Source organism: Triticum dicoccoides, chromosome 5B (genome assembly GCF_002162155.2).
Source record: "Triticum dicoccoides isolate Atlit2015 ecotype Zavitan chromosome 5B, WEW_v2.0, whole genome shotgun sequence".
Classification (NCBI taxonomy): Eukaryota; Viridiplantae; Streptophyta; class Magnoliopsida; order Poales; family Poaceae; genus Triticum; species Triticum dicoccoides.
In genome coordinates, this window is record NC_041389.1 from 342,937,081 (window position 1) to 342,947,405 (window position 10,325).

Here is a 10,325-nt window from a genome sequence, read left to right on the forward strand (position 1 = left end):
TGGTTCTTCCCGGCGTGCCCGAGGTGCTCTTCCGTGTTTGCGGAGGGCACGTTCGGCGCAAGTCCTGCATATTTCCCTTGCGATGCTTGTCGTCAAAGTCGTAGTTGTCGGTTGCTTGCGCGTGGTGGCCTTCTGTTGGCATGTGCCGCCATGGTTCCTGCAGCTGTTTGTGGGTTGGCTTCAACGATGGAGCTCTACAGTGAAGTCGGAGTCGCCCGTTCGAGGCAACCGATGATGACGATGACACTTGTGACTTCTCGGCGGACGTTTTTCTTCTTTGCAGCTCCGTGTCTCATGTCGGTGGCCATGTTGGCCGGTGGTTCCCATGTCATATGGGTTGGGTTGTATCGGTTTTAGCCCGGTTTTCCGTTAATTAACCGGGCAATTCTCTTCTTCTTAATCAATAAAAATGGCAAGTCTTTTGCCTCGTTTCAAAAAAAATGTAAGATCTCATTGAATAGCATCAACTGAGACTTCATTATTTTCATTAAACGCGGATTTAAAGCATGTTAACCCGAACATTTTTCATGGCAATTTTCTGTAAAAGAACAAACTGGGACAAAGTCGTCATATTTTAACAACTAAAGTTGCCACTTTTTCTGACAAACAACTAAAGTTATCACCTCATGTCAATTATAGTTGTCATGGAAAAACGTTCAGGATGACATGCTTAAAATCCGAACGTTTAATATTTACCGGGGTCCTTTTTCTCCTTTTAATAATGATCCGGCTTTTGCTAATCCGTGAAAGGAGCAAAGTATTTTGTACTCTTCCATCCGAAAAAAACCTAAACCTAAATCCTAAACCCTAACCCTAACTTGGTGCTAGATACATTCATTCGAGGCTTGTTCCAAACTTTTTCAGGTGGAGGGAGTATGAACTTGTGAAAGGAGATTTTTTACGAAAAATGGCAAATGTCAAACAATTGACGTCGAATGTTTTTAGGCAAATGTTGAATTTTTAGGCACGACAAGTCGAACGTTTTTATGGCAATTTATATTGGCGCGTGGATGACAAATTTAGTTGGTGAGCACGGTAATTTTCTGGCAAAAATATAAATTGAAACGGATTTGTCCTGCTCGCCAACTATACTTGCCACCCTCGACAAACATAATTTATCATAAAAATCATTCGATTTATCATTCCTAAAAATCTGGCGTTCGATGAATATTTGGGTCTTTCTCTAAAGGCTGAAAGCCATAATATTAAGTATCACAAGTCCTTACAAATACATCCTTAAAGAAACGAAAAATGCATCCAAATCCTTGGGGTGCCGAAGTCTTCTTTCTTCTACATGTGCCGGTGACGCGCCGTGCATAAAGCTCGTTGTTGTTTCTGGGCATCTGTCTCGGCGGAGCAAACTTGTTTAAACCCAAAAGTTTGTAGAAGCAATTGCCAGGAACTCACCAATGCAGACCCCCGAAGAAAAGAAAGATATAAAGTCCATTCAAATAATGCAAACACCACGAGCGAAGGCCATCGCCGCGAACGCAAAAGCAAGATGCAGATACTGCCTCCTAGATGGTTAAATGGGCCGTATTGTGCCACCCTATAAACAAGGGAGGGCTTGTAGTCATCAACTCCAAACTCACGAAGCTTACGAAATCACTAGTTAAGTTAAGGAGTACTTTTTGTGGAGATCACTCTAACTTTCCCAGATTGTGACAAGTGGCGCGTTGTATGTGCGCCACTTGTCGCAACCTGAGAGTTTTCTTTTTTTTTCGTAGATCCGTTTATTCAAAACGTTTTATCTCTTAAACCGTGCGTCCAAATCTCGAACCGCTTTTGTCGTTGGATTCCACGCGTCGAGATCTCAATCCCATGTTGATAGGTTTTGACGAACTAATTTTTCACGAAAAAATCAGACAAAAAAACCGACGAAAAAACCAAACCGGGAACACGGGTTTTTTCCGTTTTCGAAAGAGGCACGTCCGTGCCTCTGAAGAAATCACAACCGTGCCTCTCACGGAAGCAAAACCGTGCCTCTCGCAAAAGAAAAAAAAACAAAAAACGCGTATTTTTTTTCCTTTCCAAAAGAGGCATGTCCGTGCCTCTCGCAGAAGCAAAACGGTGCCTCTCCCGAAAGAAAAAAAACAAAAAATATGTTTTTTTCGTTTCCGAGGAGGCACGGCCGTGACTCTCGCGAAAAAAATGTGTGTTTTTTGCGCAAAAAAAAATATTTTTTTTGAAAAAAAATTGGTCGAAAAGTTAGGGAAGACCCGTGGAAAACCAAAACGTTAAAAAAACCCGGAAAAAAACGTTTAAAAAGAAGAAAACGCGTGCGGAAAAATAAAAAAATAAAATCCAAAGGGAGCGCCCAGAGTGCGACACGTGGCGAATGGCTGAGAGCGCGTCAAGTGGCGCTGATTGTTACCAGGCTTCCGAAGGAGCGTTCATTAATTAGTTGCTCCCCTCCACATGGATTTGCAAGCTGTCGCAGAACGCTACGGGGCTTTGGGCTGACCTTGTGAAAGCGAAATGATCTTTTGTTCTTTTTATGAATCTTCGGCCTGAGGGTCACCCTTCTAGAACGGGATCCATGCGGTGAGGCATGTCTTTGCCTTGGGGGGGGGGGGGCACAAATTTGAAACGATGAGTGTCAATGACAAAAGAACCAGGAAGATGGTAATAAATTCATAAATATTTTAAAAGAAATCCTATGTGACATTGGATCAGTGTATCCTCCTGTCCGTCCCTGGCTATCGTTCGGCGTTGTCGGACTATGGGGAAGAGGACTATAACCAATACATTCTTATAAATAGCTAAATGCATCCGAATATTGAATCCTAACAAAGATAACACTGGTTATTATAGAATAGATGCTGCGCTAGCATTGAGACAGTTAAATTATAAGGGCTTCCCCTAATTTGAAGGAATTTTATAAGATTTTTGGAGGATTTGAGTCCTTTAGGGAATTTTCCTAGCACAATGTTTCAGAGGAAAATTTTCATCCACTCGAACCTCTTTGTTTAATTCTTTTATTTTTCATGTGGCATCGAAACTCCAAATTCATGTGATTTCCTAATTCTATAGGATTCAAGATGACATGTCATTCCAATCTTGTTTTTCTGCCTTTTCCTACATTACGAGAATCCTGCTAATTAATCAAGCAGGCCTTAACAAAGATAACATTAATTATTTATAGGATGAGTACCAACATGAAATGTGGAATAGTTTTGAGTATTACAAATTCTTCATGGTTTCGACTTTCAAGTCACGTACGGAAGCATCAAAGCTAAACTTTCATTGGTGTAGTGTCAAGGTGAGATATGGTTAATATGTCTTTGGTGTATGAAAAAGAAAGATTACTAATTCTGCGACAAAACCTCTCATTCCTGGTAAGGCAAGAAACACCATTGAAAAGTTACTAAACATGGTTAAATTTTTCGGAATTACTTTGTTTTGGCATAAGGAAGTCACTACACGATGAATATGTGTTGCATGTGAACCCCTACTTCCTCTTCGTATTATCACTTGTGTCTCTTCTCCAATGATGCTTTCCTTATACCCTACGGTCGCCTTCTTCTTTCGATGTCTCCATCTATCTCTTCTTACTCCACCTCTCCTCCATCATGGAATCATTTCAGAGACCAGACATCCTGATTAGGCATTTCTTAAGCCTAGAAAGGCGCCACTCAACTTTGACCATGCCACCAAGTATAGTCAAGCCCTCCCTCTCCCCCAAACGATCTCTTTCCATCGGACGAAGACCGGAGAATCGGATATAGTATACTGTTATTTTATTTTATTTTTTTGCATAATACACTTCACTGGCTTATTTAGAGATAAGGGGTGCTTATGCTTTTGCTAATTAATCCCAAGATGACTAGAACATTCTTATTTCTTTTCAAATGTAGCCCACTTGGACAATTTTTCGTTAAGCCACAAAGCTATAAAGTACTAGTGTCAAAAAAAATGTCTTACATTATAGGACGCAGGGAGTAGTTTTAGATCACACGGGAAGGCACACACCAGCGAGAAAGGCGATGAGATGTTGGCCGAATAGCAAAATAAATGGACATCAGGCAGGATGACACGCAGCGAAGCCTTAGTCCAAGGCTGCAAAGCTTTGCACCCATGCCTCGAGGATTGACTTGCAGATGGAGTGCGAGTAGCACCCGTGTCAAAGGAGGAACCGACATCCGCAGGGAGCAACAGGTCATACCGAAAAAGGCTTTCGCCCCGCTTTATAAATAAGGTAAACCGCCACAAGACATACAACCACAACAGGTCCACACACACACCACCCAAGTACCACAACAAAGTATTAAGGTTCTCTTGAGGGCACAGCTCAACAAGCCCAGAAGAAAGAGAAAAAACAAAGCCTGCCCAGTGCAGGCGATCTAGTCAGGCTCCGGCGGAGGCGGCGGCGGCGGGGGCGACAGGCGGACGGCCATCGAGCGGAGATCGACGATGAAGGCAGAGATGGCGTCCCGATCCAGGGGGCGGCTAAGCGGCCGCCAAAGCTGCAAGAAACCCGAGAAATTTGTAGAGAGCATCAGTAGCGCGACGAAGAGGAGTACGCTGGATCACTAGCTTATTGCGAACGGTCCAAAGCGTCCAGGCAAGGACCCCAACCTCGAGCCACCTAATGTGGCGAGAGGACGAAGGGGACAATTGGAGTTCAGCAAATAAGTCCGAGAAATTGGTGTGGCACCAACTCCCACCGACAATCTCGCGAAAGCAGCTCCAGAGGAACCGGGCGGAGACGCAGGCGAAGAAGATGTGGTTGGAGTCCTCGGGAACAGCACAGAGGGGGCAGATACCAGTGCCCAGGCCATTACGCTTGTGGACCTCCACACCGGACGGGATCCGTCCACGAATCCACTGCCACATGAAGATGCGAATCTTCAGGGGGACGCGGACGGACCACACCATCGATAGGGGGAGGGGAGCGGAGGAGGGGGCAATGGCCAAGTAAAGCGATTTGGTAGAGAACTGGCCCGACGGCTCCAGGTGCCAGCGCACAAGATCCTGATCCCCATCCACCACCGGCTCATGCAGAGCAACACAGTCAAGCAACTCACGCCAGGCGGTGGATTCCCCGGCCCAAATGGCCGACGGAAAGCGAGGCGCCCTAAGTCAAGAAGGGCCCTATCAACAGAGATCATGGGGTCGACAGCGATAGAGAAGAGGGTGGGGAAGCGGGCTGCAAAGGGAGAGTCGCCGGCCCAGCGATCAAACCAGAAGAGCGTCGAGAGGCCGGACCCCACCGAGATAGAGGTACCAATGCGGAGCACCGGAAGAAGCTGGATGAGGGACTGCCAGAACTGAGAACCTCCCGATTTCTGGCAGAAGGCAAGGGGTTGACCACGCAGGTACTTATTCCTGATAATGTCCAGCCAGAGGCCACCATGACCCTGCGTGATACGCCACAGCCACCGGGATAGAAGGGCAATATTCATCCGTTTAGAGCACATGATGCCCAATCCACCCTGCTCCCTGGGCTTGCAGATGTCAGGCCAGCTGACCATGTGATACTTCTGCTTGCCATGCTCGCCAGCCCAGTAGATTCGGGACTGGATTTTGGCGATCTCCTTATGGAGAGATTCATGGAGGCTGTAGAAACTCATAAGAAACAAGAGGAGGTTGGAGAGGGAGGAGTTGATAAGGATAGTCCGGGCCGCCTTGGAAAGCCACCTCCTCTGCCAGGGCTCGCATCTCGTCTGGAGCTTGGTCATGGAGGGGCGTAGGTCTGTGACAGAGAGGCGCGAGTCACTAATGGGCGTCCCAAGGTAGGTAGTGGGGAAAGAGCCCAGGCGGCAATTAAGTCTGTTGGCAATGGCCACAGACTCAGCGGGGGAATATCCCATCACCATAACATCGCTCTTATCGAAGTTGATCTTGAAGCCCGACATCTGTTGGAAGCAAAGAAGGAGGAACTTGAGGTTGGTGATGTCCATCTCCGAGCCTTCGACCATGATGATCGTGTCGTCAACATACTGGAGGATGGAGATTCCCGAGCCCCCAGAGAGGTGGGGGGTAATACCTCGGATGTGGCCCGTGGCTTTAGCCTTATCGAGAATGGAGGCCAAAGCGTCCACGACCATATTGAAGAGGAATGGGGAGAAGGGGTCGCCTTGGCGCACCCCACATAGGGTAGGGAAGAAGGGACCGATCTCGCCGTTGATGCTGACCGCCGTGCGACCGCAAGAGACCATTTGCATGACTCTCGTGATCCACTGGTCGTCAAAGCCCTTCCAAAGAAGGACTTTCCTAAGGAAGGACCAGCTAACCGTATCATAGGCTTTGTGAAAATCGATCTTCAGAAAGACCGCCTTCAGGCGCTTGACCCGGACCTCATGAAGAACCTCATGAAGCACCAGGACACCATCCAGGATGTACAGACCCTTAATGAAGGCTGATTGGTTAGGGTGGGTAATCTGATCTGCAAGCAGGGTCACCCTATTGGCGTACCCCTTGGCCAGGATCCGGAAGATCACGTTAATGACCGTAATCGGGCGGAACTGGCGGATGTCAGTCGCCCCAGGGACCTTGGGGATGAGGGAGATGGTCCTGAAGTTGAGGCGGCCTAGGTCAATAGATCCCACGAAGAATTCATCAAAGATGGCCATGACCTCTGGTTTAATCACGTTCCAGAAGGTCTGGAAGAAAATGACCGGAAGACCGTCCGGGCCCGGAGCAGAGGAGGAGTTCATACCCTTGATGGCCTCCCAGACCTCCTGCTCAGAGAAGGGGGCTGTCAGGGACGCGTTCTCTGCGTCAGAGACAAGTTGGGCGCCGGCCCAACAATCAGGGGCGAGGGAGATGCCGCTCCGAGGAGCGGGAGAGAAGAGGGAACGATAGAAGCCGTCGACATGGGAGCGAATGTCCCGGGGGTCCTGGAGGAGGGTTACCCCATCCCAAAGGCAAGGAATGGTGTTGCGTCTACGGCGCCCGTTGGCAATCGCCTGGAAGTAAGCCGTATTCGCGTCACCCTTCAGGACCCAACGCTGAGCGCCCCGAAGGCGCCAATAGGCTTCCTCATCGGTGTAAATCACGGAGAGCTGGTCTTCGAGGTCATAGCGGGAGAGCCACTCGTCCGGGGAGAGACCCACCGCGTCAGCCCGAAAGTCGAGGGCCTGGATCGCGGTGAGCAACACCTTCTTACGCTCCCTGGCGTCACGGCCCAGGTTGGCCTCCCAGCCCTTCATAAATTGCCGGCCACGCTTCGCACAGAAGTGCCACGCGTCAATAGAAGAAGGGGGGCGAGGGTGGGGGTGGGCCCGAGCCTCGATCCACCAAGCACAGACGGCGTCGGTAAACCCGGCCTGGGAAAGCCAGAAGGTCTCAAACCGGAACCGAGGGGGGATCGGCGGACGCTCGTCTGCGGAGGAGAGGAGCAAGGGGACGTGGTCGGAACCAATCCGGGTGATGGCGCGAAGAGAGGCTAGGGGGCATTGGAGGTCCCATTCCGGGGAAACTAGGACCCTGTCCAAGACGGACAGGGTCGGGGAGGCTTGTCGGTTGGTCCAAGTAAAACGGGCCCCAACCCGATCAATCTCCCGGAGGGCGAGGTCGGCAATGAAGTCGTTAAACATGTCCATCCGGGCAAAGCAAACATTGCCATTGTTCTTGTCCTCCGCAACGCGCAGCAGGTTGAAGTCGCCCCCGACAACCACGGGGAGGGAGGCGGCCGAGATTTTCCGGTGGAGCTCCTCCAAGAAGGAGGCCGACCTACTATGATCGGCCGGTCCATAGACAATGATGATCTCCCACTTGAAGTTGAGCGACCTCTCGAAAAGGTCCATGCTGACGAAGAATTCGCCCCTGTCCATGATGCCCACCTCAAAGGTGGCATCCTTCACACCTAAAAGGATGCCACCCGAGTGGCCCGCGCTCCCACTAGAAGGGAGCCAGTGCCACGCAAAGAGGTGAGAGCTCAGTCGGTCAAGCTCAGGAAGCGCAAAATCACGACGCATGGTCTCTTGCACAGCCACGATGTCGATGTGCTCATCTCGCATGTATTCCACTAACTGGCGGCGGCGGCCATCATGGCCGAAGCCGCGGATGTTCCAGAAGAGGGCCCGCATTAAGGAGCCATTGGGGGGCTGCTTGACCCCAGAACACAGGAAGCGCTAAGCGCACGAAGGGCCGCCGTGCGGGAGCGGGTGCGTCCCCGAATCTCCGGCATGACCACCGAGGGAGGAGGGGCCGTCGACTGCGGCCGAGGCGGAGAGGAAGATCCCCCAGATGTAGAGGCGGCTGGGGGAACGAGGAGGGCCGCCCAGGCCTCCGCAAGTTTCCCATCGAGAACCTCACGGGCTCTGATGGCCGCGATCTGGGCGAGAGGGGGGCCAACTTCCCCTCGGAAAATGATCGCGGAGTCGGAGGCCACTTTGGCGAGATGACCCAGCGGAACAGACTCAAGCGCAGAGAAAGAACAAGACGAAGCAGAGGGGGGAATGGAGGGCGTACCTGGCTCCAGGTTACGGGCGGCAGCGCGGAGCTCCGCCCGCTCGGGGATGGGCAGCGCCGGGCTGCCCTCAGGGTGGGCAGCATCCAGCCGAGCACTCCGGCTGAAAGCCACCACCGGGGAGGAGGCCGACCGACTGCGACGGGAGTAGGCGGCAGACCGGGGAGGGGGGCTGGGCCGCCAGAGGCGTGATGATCCGGGTCGCCCCCGCCCCAGGAGACGACGGAGGGGAGGGCAGCAGTCCCGACCCAGCACAGCCGAGGAAGATCTGGGCCGGGGGTGATGGTGCGGCCAGAGGGGGAGAAGACGCACTGGGCGCCGGAGAGCAGGCCTCCGAGGGAGCCCGTGGAGACGACGGGGCCGGAGGAGCGTCAGGCTGCGGGGAGGAGACGGCGACGGGGGGAGGCGAAGCCGGAGTGGGGGGGACAACCACAGGAGGCGTCCCCCCACCTACGGGCGCCACTGAAGAGACGGAGAGCAGGCTGCCGAGCAGGCCGACCGGGGCCAGCACAGGTGGCGGGGACGAGGTGGGGGAGCACGGGGAGGAGGCCGGGCAGACCACCAGGCCCACACTGGAGATGCCGCTCCCCTTGGATGGCGACACGTCAGAGGTCGGCGGGCCATCCACCGGGGGGCGAGAGGCGGCCTGGCGGCCCTTGCCCCCCGCAGACGGAGGGGGGCGAGGGGGATGGGGAGCGGGAGTCCTCGGACGCCCCCTCCTCATCTGAGTGGTGAGAACGGGAGCGGTGGCGGCCGTGGTAGTCTCCGCCGGCCCCCGGGTTGTCACCAGGGGGGCCGACGTCGAGGAAGCGGGGACGCCCAACGTGGTTGGGAGGCTCGGGGGCGATCCTGAGGTCGAAGCCCTGGTCGTTGAAGAAGACCCGGACCGAAGTGCGCAGCTTGGAGGAGTCGAGGCACTTGACCTTGACCCGCACCTCCTCCTCCTTGCGCAATGAGAGCTCGTCGACCACCACCACCTTGCCCAAGAGGCGAGACATCTGGCGGATGACGAGCTCGGACCGCGCAATATCGGGGAGACCGGAGATGAGGATCCAGGCGGTGTCGAGGACAGCCACGGCCTGAGCGTCGAGTACTGGCTCGGATATCTCGACAACCAGCTGGTTGAGCGCGAGAGTGATCCGGCCACTACGCGTTGCGTAGCCGAAGCTGACGGAGTCGGGGAAGACAACGGAGAAGATGTGATCGGCTGTGGGGGTGACCACCCAGTCCCACTGGTGGCGGTAGAGGTGGTTGAGCTCAGCCTCGATCATCTCTGGGGACGCCACCCCATCAACGACCGTGACAATCGCCTGAAGGGAGGGCGACGGAGGAGGGGCGTCCGGGACCTCGAGGTGGAAGAAGCCCAACCCCTCGATCCCATGCCCATACATCATGACCTCCGAAACCACCGGTCTATCCGGGCACAGAATGGCGGGGTGGCCGGGATCCTTGCAGAGGTAGCAGCATTGGGGGTTGACTCAAGCAACCTGAGAATGCCCCCTCACCCCACAGTTGAAGCATGGGGGGCGAGGGAGATCGGAGACGGGGCCCGGAGCGGAGGAGGCTCCCGGACCCGCGGGGGGTGGCACGGCCGGAGTGAGGCGGACACCCCGGCGCTTCTTCTTCTTGGCAGGCCCAGGACGGCCGCGGGAGGTGCCACCACCATGAGCCGGAGCCGGGGCCGCAGCCCCAGTGGAGGCCGCGTGCGGAGGGACGTAGCGGCGAGTGTCCGGGGTGGGGAGGATACCGTCCCGCGGGCGAGGCGAGCCGACCCGGGCCGGACGGGAGGGGGACGGGGAGCGTTCCCGACGACGGGACGGCGACGGGGAGCGCCGGCGGGCGCGCCAGTCCCCCGACGACGCCCGCGGCGACCGGGACCGCGCCCGGTCATCACGACGGGAGGGGGAGC

At 54.0% G+C, this 10,325-nt stretch overlaps 1 protein-coding gene across 1 annotated transcript in view; it reads right to left on the reverse strand.

Moving 5' to 3' along the window:
- Positions 1 to 4,245: 4,245 nt before the first annotated feature.
- The window catches only part of LOC119305486, an 8,353-nt gene continuing 2,273 nt past the window's right edge, over positions 4,246 to 10,325 (reverse strand). The window contains exon 3 of the mRNA XM_037581995.1: positions 4,246 to 4,466. Coding sequence (XP_037437892.1) covers positions 4,344 to 4,466 — 123 coding nt within the window. The 3' untranslated portion in view covers positions 4,246 to 4,343. The remainder of the gene's footprint in view (positions 4,467 to 10,325) is intronic.